This window comes from Hipposideros armiger, unplaced genomic scaffold (genome assembly GCF_001890085.2).
Source record: "Hipposideros armiger isolate ML-2016 unplaced genomic scaffold, ASM189008v1 scaffold_608, whole genome shotgun sequence".
Classification (NCBI taxonomy): domain Eukaryota; kingdom Metazoa; phylum Chordata; class Mammalia; order Chiroptera; family Hipposideridae; genus Hipposideros; species Hipposideros armiger.
In genome coordinates this window covers 849,357-865,342 of record NW_017731958.1, presented here as the reverse complement: position 1 = coordinate 865,342, position 15,986 = coordinate 849,357, and the positions used below count along the sequence as shown (strand labels likewise).

General features: G+C 37.4%; 1 protein-coding gene across 1 annotated transcript; it reads right to left on the bottom strand.

The window, feature by feature from the left end:
* Positions 1–226: 226 nt before the first annotated feature.
* FKBP3 (FKBP prolyl isomerase 3) lies at positions 227–15,234 on the bottom strand. The gene is made up of 7 exons (XM_019624792.1): positions 14,809–15,234; positions 12,385–12,486; positions 11,591–11,698; positions 5,254–5,389; positions 4,690–4,757; positions 2,985–3,082; positions 227–567 (listed from the first exon to the last, which is right to left on the bottom strand). The coding sequence occupies exons 1-7, from the start codon at positions 14,914–14,916 to the stop codon at positions 513–515; spliced, it is 675 nt and encodes a 224-aa protein (XP_019480337.1). The 5' UTR covers positions 14,917–15,234; the 3' UTR covers positions 227–512.
* Positions 15,235–15,986: the final 752 nt, after the last annotated feature.

The window sequence follows — 15,986 nt, the reverse complement described above, 5'->3', positions numbered from 1 at the left end:
GTATGCTTTTCTTGAATTCAGCTATTCTTGCTAAAATTTCTTAGTCCTTTTACCTTTTTGATTCCTCTCAATCTCTGCTTCTGCCTTCTCACTATACAAGAATACTGAAAGATTTTAAGATGAGTGTCCTTGGCAGAGTGTCCAGTTTTCCAGTTACTCCCTGGTTGGATGAAGTCTCAGCCATGGTTAACCTAATCAGAACATTAATATATTAACACCAAACAAATCAAGATGCTGGACAGATTTTTATTGAGCCTTTTAGTTTACAACATGAGGTAAAAGGAAAAAGAGTTCTCCTTAACCAGTATTTTACACAGCTGTAATAAAATATTTTAAACTTCAGGGATTTATAATGAATTACATTTTTTAAAGGTTCGGGGATCAAGTAAACAAGTTCTAACTTCTTGAATTTTCCAGTTGATTTTTCCCTTACAATAGTAACCAGCTGAAATTATTTACATAAGTTTCTTCATGGCCATTGCTGATGTCTTTAGATCTGAAGCATTGCTATTTCAATCAATATCCACTAATTCCACTTCAAAAATGAGTTTTGCATTTGGTGGAATTCTGTTGAAGAAGTCAAGGGAAATATAATACAAATTGCTTCTCCCTTCACTCCCAATAACCTTGGTTTAAAATCAGAATTATGTATACTGGATATTGGTAATTAACTGCAAAGACAAAGGCTTTATAGTTGGTTCAGAGGCGAATACATACTGGCTTAGTGGTTCCCAATAGAGGCATCTTTGTGACTGGAGATTATCGGCTGACTAGATAAGTTTAGTCTGGACTAGAGTCTTCTTTACCTGGATGCCTCACTAGTACTCCCGAATTAGCCACTGCTAATGAAGATTGCTACTCAGTACTCAAAAGAACCAAAGAAAAAAAATGATTTCAATGTACCGTATTTGCCGGCGTATAAGACGACTGGGCGTATAAGACGACCCCCTAACATTTCCACTCAAAATACAGAGTTTGTTATATATTCGCCGTATAAGACTACCCCCTCTTCCGCACACCTTCCACACACCAAATAAAAGGTAAAACAATATCAGATTTGATTTGGCCCACTGAAGTGCAAAGAAGCGTATTGTATTTCGTGTCACCACATAACCGTTTTGGCGATGTTGAGCCACCATGTCTGCTACATGTTTTTCGAGTTCTGGCCAGTGTGGGGTGCCTCTTCTTAATGCACACTTACCCCTTGGCATACTCTTTAATGCTTTCTCATTTGATTTCCAGTCCCGAACCATCTTTTCTGTTACTCCATATTGTCTTGCAGCAGCACAATTATTATTTTCCTTAGCAAAGTTTATAACTTTCAGTTTAAAATTTGCATCATACTTCTTTCTTTTGGCTGGTGCCATGATAGGGATGATAGGGGTTTGACTGGTCGACATTTTCTATGCTGTACTGTACAATGGTGCAGTATTGTGGTTGGCTGTTGGCTGTATACAAAGCCTGATTTGATTGGTCCCTGCTCCCTGTTTGCCCGCCCTGTCACTATAGCAGTCTGGTCCACCCTTGCATCAGCATCTCCCTGGGACCTCACTAGTGCGCAAGTGCGAGCTCTTCAACATTCTAACAGGCACCATGATAGTGCAAAATCGCGAATCTTCAATGCATATGTAAAGAAATATACGGTAACCCGAATTTACCACACTCGCAAAATCGCATAACAGCCGAGCATACACCCAGCAGCGCTGCTGATGCCTGAACGGTATGTGGAATGAAGTGGGCGGGCATCGGGAGGCCACTATGGCACGGGGCAAGCACTATGGGCAGTCTATCTGAAGTGTACCTGGCATATAAGACGACCCCCCACTTGGAGGCATATTTTTCAGGGCCAAAGAATCGTCTTATACGCCGGCAAATACGGTAGCTGGGTATAAAATCAAAGTTCATATGAGGCTATATCTGATATTTGCTGTGAATTTTAAGGTGCTGAATTTAGAGAAGAGTGGGACTTGATTGTTTTTGAGATTCTTCATGAGATAGGGAGCCGCGGTTGGCCATCTGATTTTGATAGGCTCAGAAGAGACTTATATTCCAAAATAATTTTATCTGATAAAACTAGAGAGAACTTCCAAAGTATTTTTTTCAAACTTACTCTGACTGGTTTAACTAGTCCAATGGGAATGGAACCAACGAGCAAAAAATGCCTTCCCACTTAGCTTTTGGAATGTTCTGGTCAGAATGGTCTAGAGCAGGGGTCGGCAAACTGCGGCTCGCGAACCACATGTGGCTCTGAAGTAAAACAAAATGAAAATAAAACTATCATAGTTTCACTTATAAAATTTTTAAAGGATAATATTATTCACATAATGGTGATTTCATTTGTTTTATGGCTCTCGAGTAATTTTTAAATTGTTGTGAGAGACAGGATTGGCTCTTCCATCTCAAAAGTTTGCTGACCTCTGGTCTAGAGTCATGGGTCTTTTTGCTTGCTTGTTCACAAACTGGGCCTATCAGAAAAGTATTATCATTGGTAGTAATCACAGATGTGCACAGTGTGGTGGACCTGTGGTCTTCATTTCACTGGTAATCCCTAACATGTGTTGTTCCATTTCTGAGCTTTGAGTACTTATTTATAATTATACTGTAGCATAAAATTACGAGCTATTATCTGTATCCTACAGTTTGCTATAATTGTTTGTTTTGGGCATCTTAATTCCTTGAAGTAAACTTTTCAGATATGAACAATTGCCTTTCAAAGAGGAAAAGTTAAACTTCACAGCTTAAGTCTTGAAAATTAAGAGCTTGATTAAGATGAAAAAATGGTAGATTCTAGCTCAAGTGCGAATACTTTGTACCAATAGGAAATATTAATTTGTCTATGGGAAGTGTTGACACAAAAGCACTAAAGTCAGGAAGACTGGTCTGGACAGCATTCCTAACCTGGACATTAAGCTAGACAGCATCTTTCATACCTTCAGGTGATATTTTTTAGTGATTTTTCTTTAATTACAAGGAAAAAAGGATACTTGGCATCAGGCTGTCCTTTCTTTCCATAAGCCCATTCTGGTTCAATCTCCAGTCGAGCCTTTTCTCCTTTACTCATTGTCAAGAGTGCTTCATCCCACTAAAGGCAAGACAATAAAATCAAAACTAATGATATTTTGCAAAAAATACATGCAAAACCAGAAGATGAGAATATATATATAAATTTATAACTGGATTTCATTATGTCCTAAGGTAATGTCCTTGGGTGAGTCCCCAAATCATTGTCCTTTATTTCCTCAAAAGAAAAAAAAAAGGATATATTAAACTATTTTTCAGTATAATACTCAAATGATACAATATGAAAGTACTTTTGTAAACTAATATGTCATACTTATGGAAATCAGTTTATAAGCACTATCATAAAAATTTTGCTATGCTTTTCTATCAGGACAAACTTCTAAATTTATTTTTACAGGGATAAACTAATAAGTACTGTAAAAGTATTTTAAGATTACCAAATTGTAATAGTGGAGTCACTATAATACATAAATTGCATGTTAGAACATTAAGATCTTTTGCAAAAGGTAAAACTATTCAAAGAAATGATAGAGGTTTCTGGGTTACCGCTCCATTTTGTCCAAATTTGGATCCTTAAAAGCAGTTACCAAAAACAGTTAAATCAACATGGTGCAAGGATATAGAATGTATTGTAATACTAATATATACTCTGTTGAAATGTAACAATCACATAAAGTTCAAGGGATACAGATCTGTCACACTGGAAATTAAGAATATGGTTTTAACTACAAGAAATTTACCAGTAGGCAAATTATAGAAAAATAGCTCAACTTGATACATAGTTGCTATCAACTTGGTATAATCAGATAGGAGTTAAGGTTATTTTCAATTAAACTTTTATTTTCAAGGTATTTTATATACTATTTTGGGTTCTGGATATGATTGAACTATTATATTTTAGGACTTACCCAAAGTACAAAGAGTAACAGTGAGGGTTCTCCTATCTGCATTTAAATGTGCGTTTCAGTTATTAATGTTTGATGTCCAGAGTAACAATATGTGGGCTCCAGCATGGAACCTGATTCAGGGAAGCTGATAATTGGCTTTGCTCTTTTATCTCCTTTTGTACACTGCAGTGGTCAATATAGCTGAAGCTGACTTCCTTTTTTCTCAAAGTTTCCTTCTGTTACTTCTCATAGGTAAAAGTGGGTAAAGGCATGCTTATGTTTGAAAGATTTTCTGGTGTTTGAGCTTACATTGTGAGAGGTGAGAAGGCTACAGAACAAATGCTTTTATCAGTTCAGTGGAATAGGTAGTTCACCTTTCTTGATCATGTATAAGTACACAACAGCTAAGTAACATCTTACAAGAATCTTAAATACAAATTTAAAAAGCCAAACAGTCTAAGAATTACTTTATGAAAAAAATAATAAAAGGGGTAGGGTGGAAGGAAAAATTTCAGTCTGACATATTACATGCTTTAAGTTATGTTCATTTAATCTTTTAACAACCTTGAGGTAGACTGTACTGTCCTTATTTTAGAGACTGGGAAACCAAGACCCAGAGACCGTAACTTGTGCCAGATCAGTTAGTGATGACAGTGCCAATTTGTAAAGACACCAAACATTGTTTTCCTCACATCCCCAATCCTATTAATAATTCTTTATGGCACCATGCCACAAGAAGCATGTGCCACAATCTCTTGATTCATTGCCATTTTTTACTTACTCCTCTGATAACTTTGCCTATTCCAACCTTAAAACTTAAAGGCTTGGCATTTTTCTTCTTCTTTGAACCTGTAAAACAGATTTTCCTTATAATTAATGATGAGATTAAGTTCCAATGGAAAAACAGGTATTTAAGTCTTTCAAGTGATTTCAGAATTTATCATGCTATGCATTTGAAAAGAAAGAAAAATTAAGAAAACCAGGTAATTTATCAAAATTTTTGATGTAAAAACAATTATGGTCTAAATGGGGGTGAGGGGAAGGGCCTTTATTCACACCACTTAAATAGCACACTGTCCTGCCTTCTCTATTGACATACCAAAGCCTCGCTTTGAGATACCAAGTTTAGACTAAGCTTTATTTAGTTTTTGCTTTTCAATGGCCGAGAGGTCTTAATTTACCCAGCCATTATGTAGTGAACTGAAGACCTCTTCTAAGTAAATCAAAGATGCAAAAGACTTCTGGAAAAAAGTGACAGCCTATAAAAAGGTACTGTCAGTCATTCACCTACAGATATTTTGTAATGCCTTAAAGCCAAAAAGACAAAGATTACATTTAGACTTACTTGTTTGAATATTGGTATCAAAAACAGTTCCGTCCTGTAGTGTTCCTGTATACCAGCAGTGAACAACATCTCCCTTTTTGGGATAGTTGGTTTTATCCCCCTTTTTAAGAACAGCTTTTGTGTATTTTGGTGGGCCCTAAAAACAAAGACAACACACACACAGTTGCTAACTCATGTCCTTTTAGAAGGATGAGAGAGAGACTACTTATACAGCTAACTGTGACCTATGTTCGAAGAGCTTCACAGATTTGTTAACAAACTTTTGATTCTGGTTCACCTCTGAGTTAAAAGTCTCATTTCAAGTCTGTGATGAGAATATTAGTAACTAGGATATCTATAATTTAATTTTTAAGACTTCCTGTTTCTTTGGAAACCAGTGTTCTTTTGGCAAGATTCTGTTAATTATTCAAGAAACCATAAAATGAATTGAGTTATCTCCCAAGGTTAAGAATAGCATTACTATTTAATTCCTATAAAATCATAAGGCATTAAATAAAGCATTGTAACATTTTCAAAGATTTGAGTGGTTTTAGTACCAATAATTGACATTACTAAATATTTTTATTATATCCAGTTAGAATGACTAATGTTGCGCCTGTTCATGAACTAGAAAAGATATTCACACAATGAATTGAATTATCTATAGAAATTACAATAAGCGTTATTTCCTAGAAAGCAGGATTATTAGGCTTTTTTTACATTAAAGCAGCGGTTCTCAACCTTCCTAATGCCGCGACTCCTTAATACAGTTCCTCATGTTGTGGTGACCCCCAACCATAAAATTATTTTCGTTGCTACTCTATAACTGTAATTTTGCTACTGTTATGAACCGTAATGTAAATATCTTTTTGTTTTCCGATGGTCTTAGGATATCCCTGTGAGAGGGTCATTCGACCCCCAAAGGGGTTGCAACCCACAGGTTGAGAACCGCTGCATTAAAGGCTAATCTAATCAATGGTGATTTCATATATTGTGAGGAAAGCAATTTCTTAGTCAAACTTAAGAATATATAGAATTTTACCATATAGAACATTTAATGGGAAAGTAAATAAAAGATACCAAACATTTACTATTTGACGGTCACTTAACACACCATCCCACAGAATCCTGATAATCTGCTGAAGAAGGTGTCACCTACTTGCATTTTTGTAGACGAGGAGACTGAAGTTCAGGGAATTTATGCAGCAGAGCTAATGAGTAGTAGAGAGTGAATATGGACTTGGGTTTGTCTGAATCCAAAGCCCCTGTTCTTTCCACTATACCAAAATATTGCAAATAATAGTGATGATAGTTAACCTCTATTGATGTTAATAGTTAAAACTGTTAATATCTACTGAGCACCCTCTCTGTGCCAGGCACTATTCCAAATGCTTTACATAAATTAACTTTTATTTGTCACTGCCTTATGAGGTAGGCACTGTTATCCCTATTTTAGATAAATATAAGGATAGAGTGGTTAAGTAGTTTGCTTAAGGTCCTACATCTCCTAAGTGACTGAGTAAGATTGGAAATTAGCTTGGATATAAAGCCCATGCTCTGAACGACTTGACTTCCTCACAAGCACACATGGAATGTCAAGTATTAGATAAGTCATTTTCTGTGTCAATTCATTTAACCTTGCAGTAACCTGGCAGTCGTTTCCCCATCAAAGTAAGGCCTGGATAGGGTGGGTATAAAGCCCTCCCTATTCCAATGCAGAATTAAAGACTAACACTTTCAACTAAAGCTAATCTGCTTCCTAGAATCAGAAAGTTACATCTACAGCTTGAGTACAATTTGCATTATAAAACATTAACTTCCTCCCTGACACTCCCATTCCAAGCTTGTTTTATCAAGAAATCCTATAAATGGTCAGGTGTCTACTGGTAGCAGTGTAGACTGGTGCCATTTCTTTGGAATGCAATTTAAAGATGTTAAAAGTGGGATAAATAATAATTATATTTATACAAATATATGCTCAAGAAGTAATTTGAAACTTAGCAAAAAATCTTTATGAAGTTACCCAATGCACTATTCCCGTAATGGCAAAATAACCACACATTTTTATGGTAATATAACACTCAGTTTTTAATAATGTGAAAAATTCTTCTAACAGTAAGTGAAAAATCAATAGAAAGTTGAAACTACAGTAAAATCTCAACTATTTAAATGAATACACACATAGAAAATCATTCTGGAATGTTAAACATGTTAATTTTTAGGTATTGGAATTATATGTGTTCTTTTCTATTTTCTGTTTTTAAAAATAGCATGTTTTTATATCAGAAAAATAAATGGTTTTAAAAAATATATAGTTGACAAAAATCTAGTAACATATCCCAAATTTGAAAATAATTTTAATTAAAAAATTTTAAAAGCCACAAAATGGGAATGACTACATATATTATGTGAGAATATCAGAATATTTTAACACTTCATTAAGAAATTACATATAATTATTTGAATGGAAAGGTATGATTAGTGAACAATGACCACATTTTAAATCTTAATGTCATTCTATTGTTTTCCCATTTGTTGGGCGTGTTGTGTTACTACATTAGAGGTCCTAGAATAATGCAAACACATTAAATTGGTGGCTATGGTTCAGTCTTAATGGTGAAGGTGCCAGACTGCCCACTGACAGACTCTATTCAGTGTTTCAGTGTCTTTTATGGATCACTCATCCCTTGGTGTTAACACTGTTAGAAAAGGGGTCTGATGTAATTCAGTTTGAGAAACACTATGTTCATTAAAGTTAAATATGCCTCTATTCTGCTCGACTTCTCAGAGCTGTTATTAGCTAACACACAGTGAGTCTTCAAGTAGGAAACACAACATACAAGCTTTGATAACACCAGAAAATCATCTGGAGTTTCTGGGACCTATATAACATACTGAAAAACACTGCTCTAGTTATTTGATTTGACTCTGGGTTTCACTGCAACAATCTGGTTTGTTCATGTCTATCCTGGAGTTAAGTGCTTGAATGAACCTGGCTACTAGGTAATTTCCTGGCTTTGCAGCAATTTCTTGGTCCAAAATGATCAAATGACTATATTCCCTAGGTACTTCTGGTCCCTGAGATAAAGGAACTTTGAGTGTCATCATTCAACTGCAGTTAACTGGGTCACATCATAGCCTCTAAAAACAAGAATATATTACATTAATTTTTCCTATTTGAGCATGTTTTATGTATTGGAAACTGGAGGTAACATAGATGAGCTGGCAGACCCGGTTGTGGCCCTCCCTCTAGCTGAGAATGTAGCATGGGTATAATTACATGAGACCTGTAGAGGAAATACACGATGCTAAGGTGGGAATGACACAGTGACCTAACTCAGTAGGGGCTACAGGGTGGGAAAGGTTTCTCTGAGGCAATTTGCGTCATGAAGTATAAGAGAAGGTTACTCAGGTGATAGTGGGGAAGGTTTAGAACAGAGAATAACATTTTAATAGCAGGGAAGAGCATGGAAATAGTATAGTCTGCAAGGGAGGAAGGCAGGAGAGAGGGGTATGAGATGAGGCTGGAAAGACATGTAGCACATATTAAGAATCTGGGTTTTTATCTTCAGGTCACTGAGCAGCCAATTAAGAGTTTTAAACAGAAGTTACAGAATCAGATTAGTGTTTTAAACTGATTACTGTGACCCAATGTGAGGAATGGATAGGGAATCAAAAGTGGAAGTGAGGCCACTTATTAGGAAGAGGTTAGTAGAGTAGTCCAGGCCTACGCAAGGATGCTAACAGTGAGGATAACAAAAGATGAAGCGTTTTGAGATCCATGTATGCAGAATCCACAGAGCTTGGTGATTAAATTTGAAGGAGTTCTAAAGAATGAATCTCAAGTTTCTGGCTTGAGTACTGGCACAGTCATTTCTGACTTCTGAGTGAGTTCCTGCCCCAACTTACACTTTCTTGTCCAATATTAATTCATACTTGAAAACTTCCCTCAACTATTTAATACATAATAGACAATACATCTCTTGGCTATGACTGATTTATTGAAAACCTAGTAAGAGCTATTAGGCAAGGTTCTTTACATTAAAGTAAGGTACAGATAAATGATATAGATACCATGTGCTACCAGAATTTATGCAGTTAAATATAGAAGTTTGGGATGGTGAAAACGTCAAGAGGAAGCCATGAGCTTATGAACTGTCTTAAAACAGACACAGAACTGACAAGTAGGTAAGTTAAGAGGCAAGACACACCAAGAAAGAAATAAAGTCTGAAAGTGGGGAAGGGTAGTTCTGTATTGTAGACAATGAGCAGACATTTATGGCCGAAGAATATTTCAATAGAAGTAGTAAACCTGAAGCTGAGCAGGGCCAGGTATTAGAAGACTGAATGTCAAGAATGCTGTCCAGCAGAAATACAATGAGAGTCACAAATGTAATTTTAGGTTGTCAGTTGGCACACTAACCCAAAACAGTTAAAATGTCATTTCAACATGTAGTCAATGTTGAGATATTTTACATTTTAAATCACACTAAGCCTTTGAAATTGAGTGCATATTTTACACTGAAAGCACATTTCAATTCAGAGTAGCCACAAAGTGCTCAGTAGCCACATGTGGCTACTGTATTGGACAGCACAGTTGTAGACGGTACAGAATTACTGAAGAGTTTTGAGCAGAGTATGGTTTACAAAATATTTTAGAAAGCTTACTAGAACAGCCCTTTGGGGGCTGAATGGATGAAGAAAGAATGAAGGCAGGAGATGAGTGACTTTTCCAACACTCAGGACTGAGGACTTGAAATGCTTGAGAAGCAAAAAGGAATAAATTTGAAAAAGAAGGGAGATGTTTGAGAGCATTAGTCCTGAGGGAGACATGAGAATGAAAAAGCCAAAGATTCTGAGAACTTTTCACTTGGGAAGAAGAGAATGGTTACAACTATGTTAACATTTTGGTAACACAACACAGGAGAATATAATAAGGAGTAAGAGGACAGAATTTGAGAAAGCATCTAGTTACTATGGGCGGTGTGATGTGGAATTGAGAAAGGGAGAGTATCAAAGGTGCTGAGTAGCAGTGAAACTAGAAAACGCTTTCCTGACATTAAATATGAATTTATCTTAAGCCCAATACACATTTTTCTTCACAGTGCTTGCTCTGCAGTCCCAAAGCTCAAACAGAGAAAGCAGGCAGCAGGAATCAGCAAAGTACTGGCCCAGAGGCTACAGAATCCAGGTGCTAGGAAGACAATGAGCACATAACTGGGCTCAGGCTGACCCATTCAATGTAATGAAATGGAAAGAGGCCTTAAATAGAGGATATAGTTTGCGACCCTCACAAGATATCTCTAGTCTTCAGACCTTCCAGCCTTTTACTTTTATTTGTAACTTTTTATTAACCTTGTAGTGAGTGATACACCATCTGCTGCCTTATACCTCCCTTATTCTAATTGTCTTGAAGGTAAACTATGTTGCCAATTGCTTTTGCAACCCTTTTAGTAATTATTAGTATACCTCTACCTTATTAGCTGCTCAATATTTGCACAGTATAACATCTATCAATACAGTTGTGATAAACCTCAAAATTGCTTTATTGTGTTTACGTACCCATAAACGTTAATATGTGCTTTTCAACCAACAGGAAAAGAGCATGCAAATTAACTAGCTTTAGTCATATCAACATTTATAGTTCTATACCTGATCTTATACTCTTTTCACAAATACCCAAATGCTATACCTTATCAATAAGCCACACCTCTTTATAAGAATTATTATTAATTATCATCACTGAAACTGAGACTGCTGGGGATGAATGAGCTTAGCTAGCAAGATCTTACCGGAAGTGGCAAGATTATAATCAATTCAGTTCTACGGAGGCCATTCTAAGAGCTGTCCGTAGCTCTGTGAAGGCTGTCTATTGCAGAAGTGGTGTTATCTGGTTCTTCAAACCTTTGTACCAAAATATAAAACCCGGTTTGGGAAAGATGAGACTCTATAGCCAGGCCTAGACTATTTCTATTGCAAGGACACCATGTACATTGGAAAAAGCTAAAAATAATCAAAATGAAGCTTCCTTCACTCAGTCCAACTTGGCTATAAAATCAGGACCTTAAAATAGCTTTGAAAGCTCCAAAGTGCTGGCCAGACATAGAGGCAATATAAAATACAACGCTAGAGGTTTCTCACCGGAAAGGCTTCCTAACTGTAGCTCTGGTTTTCGCCACCCCCAACTCCACCTTAGGCTTTTTTTTTTTTCTCCTGATTCAGTACACTCTAAATCAGTGTTTGGCACACTGGAAGTGGCCACATTTAACCACCCCTTACTATGAGAAATCAGTGCTGTAAAGCAAATACTTTTCTGAAATTCACATGAGAATTAAATAAGACAACATTCTATACAAACCTCATCCAGAGTCTCTTCAGACTTGGTTTCTTTGGGTTTATCTTCATTAAGCTTCACATTTTTCACCTGCTCGGACACTTTACTTATACTTTCAGTACCCTTGAAACGCTGTAAGGAAAATATTCTAACGTTTATCACATTCAGGATTGGGTAAAAGCGAGGAGGGACATGTAGATTTCCAGCCTCTCAATGCAATGAACATCTGCACCATGAATGTGGGCCACATAATTCAAATGTAAATCCATGGAAACTGCCTAAGAACAAAGGAAAAATCTTATGCTAAGCATTTTAATCAACAAATTGTGACCTTCAAACCATCTCACAATATACATTCTGAAAAGAGAACCATGCATGGCTCAGAGACATGAATACTATTCAAACAGCTTAATAAAGATTATTTTCTGTGGAAGATGGCCATTTCATAGTGAACACATACTGGGGAATTTCTTAAAATTTGGTTTTCTAAAGGTTCAGCATAAGTCTAACTGAGACTTTAAATTCATTAATGAAATGGAGCTTACCTTGGAGTTCACAATTTTTCAGTGCCCTTAAGAATTTGTCATCTTAAACTACTAGGGAATTATTTTAAAAATCTGGTCCCTTTCAAAATATCAAAATATCCCACTATACTGCAGATTAGCCTTTCTAGAGTTGACAGCCATTTATGATTAAAGTTAAGAAAAATTGCAGGTGTAAAACTTTAACATATTCTGCAAATAAATGCATTCAAAACTTATTTTGGGGAATAACATATCTAAAAAGATATTCTGATAATAAAATAAAATACTCCTCACCTTACTTTCAAAAAGATGGTTATATGCTGTAACCAAATGGTCCTTGTTAGCAGTCTTGGCCACATTTTTAATGTTTCCTAATAACTTATGTTCTGCAAGAAACTATAAAGAAAAAAGCTGGTTAGACAAAATAATTTCCCTCATATAAGGGTCTAAAATTACAAAATGACCTTTTATATTAGCAATTATGTTTTCAACACTACTAACAACAGAAAAATGAAATAAGCATTGTATTTTATACCATACTTCGTAACACCAAAAAAAAAAAAAAAAGATTTAAAAAAGACATTGGGCATTTATGAGATTTACAAGACTGGAAGTGTAATATTATGTACGGGTCACACAGGTGTGTATTAACCCTTTTCCATCACAGAACTCACAGAAAAGCACATTTATACAGCAAGCACACTTTGGTAACTGGGCAAAGCCGCTCCTGGCAGGATGTCACTTGGCTCTAGCAGAGCCTCCAGCCATGTTGGGCACAGCTATCTTGACACATCTATAACCCATTCTTGGCAGACTAGGAAGCACACAAAGCTGGATATATAATGGTTAAGTTTAGGGGCTGTGGAGTTAGGCCCTGTGGATTAAAATCCTAGTTGATTTTAGACAAGTGACTAAGCTTTCCTAAAGACTCAGTTTCTACATCATAGTGGAAGATAAATAACAGCATCTTTGTCAGAGGGTTGTAAGGATAATCCACAGAATTACATTTCTCTCAAATGTAAGACTAAGTTGGCAGCAGGATATCAAGCCATCAAAATCATATAACTTCATCTCAAAATCATGTAACAGGATTTTAATAACTTGTTTCCTTGATTTTAGTCTGCTTCCTTTTCTGTCTTGTGGACCTTGCTTGATTCCTTATTGTCTTACCTTCTCTGTTGTTCTCTGACTTTTCTAAACTTTTGATAAAGCAGTTTTTCTAACACTATCACTGTTGTATTTTTCTTCTTGTCCTAGAGAAATGTTCTAAATGATAAACGCTGATGGGGAAAGGCTATTTTGATTCAATAGAAGCAATTAGTTGTTTTGGCATTTTTGTGATTTCTTTAGCAAGGTTTTAGGAAAATATCCAAAATATAAACATCTCTTTGGTATCTTATGATCAATAAAACAGTGACTGTCAAATCAACATTGAAGCATGTGAATGTACACTGTAGAATATGCACTAAAAAATATTTTGATATCCAAGTCTGTTGAAAGTGTCCCACCTGGGGCAGCTTTACATTAGATTCCACATTGGGATAATTTGTTTTATAAGAATTCGATGAATGAAGCACAGTATTGAGGTATTACATGTTAAATATTTACTTTATTGTTTGAGTTGAAATATGAACTAGCTTAGAATAATTCCACCAAGATGGTAAAATGGTATAAAATGGTATCCCTGACGCGTGGTATTTCTTTTTCATCCTTCTATCCTGAAACAATGAGCACAGCTGTTGCTGTAGATGTTTTATAAGTATTTGCTGATGTCAGGATTCAAGAGTATGTATGAGGCTGGAAGCTGGAGAAAATTTTATTTCCCTTTCAAGATCTCTCAAAATGAAAAACCACAATCTTCTCAAAAGAACCCAGAAACAATATTTCTAAATGCTAGAACTGAAGTAAAAAATTGTACATAAATCACATAGACTGATGCTTCTATTTCCTATAGTGGGCAATGCCTCCTGCATAACAAATTGTACAGTCGTTCAATTTGAGAGGTATGAATGATCTTAATTTCTGGAACAAAAAAAATCTGACAAAAATAATTCGTGACTACAGACCGGTGGTTAAAATGGAGACTATGCTGAAAAATGCTGGTATATCTATAAAGAATGCCAAATAGATTTTTAGTTTTTCTACAACAATGGGAGGCCACTGTACATGAAATGCACATGTTCACTCCCCCATGTATAAAGGTCCATTATTTTGAAGTTAAATCGCAATTTACGATTAAAAAAAAATCACACGCATTATTCAGTATTTAGTAATTGATGAGAAAAGCAAATCGCATACACCATTCTCACAAAATCTTCCTATCCTTTCCCATTTCCCTAACAGCCCGCACACCCCTCCAGAGGTCTCATTCAAGCCCCCGGCCCTCGACCGCCCCACGCCTCAGCCGCCAGTATCTCCTGGGTTTCTTTTTTTCCCATAGCTTCCACCCTCACTCAAGGATCCCAATGGAGCTCTAATTCTGCGATTGCTGCCTGCAAGCCCCAAGCGGTGAACCTGCTCCACCCGCCCAAGCAGGGCAGGCCGGAGGAGCGGGAGCGTGGCTCCTGAGCGCACGCGAGGCCTCTCCGGCCTTCCAGGCCACCGGCCGTGGGGAGGACGAGGGCGGGGGCACAGAGGAATATAGAATGTACGGGCTTCTCCGGGGGGGTGAGGCGTCCCTCAGCCGCACCAGCCCCGCCGCCCCGCCGCCTCTGGTACCGAGTCTGAACCGTGGTCCTGTAGAAACTTGATAATGTCCTTCTTGGGTAGCTGCTCGCTGCGCAGCTGCTCCACGGTCCAGGCCCGCTGCGGAACGCCTGCCGCCATCTTCCCCCGCTGCCTCTGCTTTACTGAGCCAGCCCGCCTCGGTTCGGCATCGCCACGCCCCGGGGCGTGGCGTGGAGCCCGCAGGGAGCTCGAGGGGGTGGGGTCATTGCGCTACGCGGCGGGATTGGAGCGCGTCCTTGAGTGACGTCAAGGCTGTGCTTTGAGGGCTACTTTGTTGAGTCCGGGTGAAAACTCAGCGGATGTGGCCCTAATGGCCAACTACACAGAAAACTGAATGGTGTCAGGTACTCTTCAGTTGGAACCCTTGTGAGGAGACCTCTGATGGTAGTGATGTTTACCAGACATTACTCATATTTGCTTATTTGTTGTTTTTTTTTTTTTACCGACGGGCTGCTATGCCTTTAAAGCCTATAATCTATTTGAAGAAAACAGCAACATTCGGACATCTAATTTCATTTCATTTAGTTCTAGACTAAAAGCTCACACCTAAATTGACTCAGTCCTTGTCATCAGAACAACCCATATCCCACCTCCGTTTTATTTTATTTTTAAATTTATTTTATTTTTTGCTTAACCAACCAATATGTAATTCTCAGAATTCTACAGGATGGAAGTCCAAGATCAAGGCCCTGGCCGATTTGATGTCAGCTGAGGGCCCGCTTCCAAGTTGGTAGACAAGCCATCTTCCCACGTGGTCCTCTGATGATAGGAAGGGGGACCCACCTCCGTTATAAAACTCATTCAGATGAAACTAAAATACAATGTCTCTTCCCCTATCCCCCCCCCCCCAAAATACAAACACAAGAGAAACGGTGTGTAAAAGCAAATTCAGGAGCTTGACCAAATAAAACAATGTAATGAAGCTATACGCAGGAGACCGCTTGCTGGTGGTAGTGATGAGGGTGACATTAATGCTTGAGACATTTCTTGGTATGTGCGTACTTTTCCTCAATACACGAGGGAACAAATTTACAGAGGTGACCTAAAGTCACCAGGTTTAGAGTGGAGAAGCTGCGAATTGTATTCAAGTCTGAGGTAGAAAGCTATCACTAGAGTAGATTAATACCACACCGACCCTAACATTTGTGAAGATGTAAAGGAGCATCAGA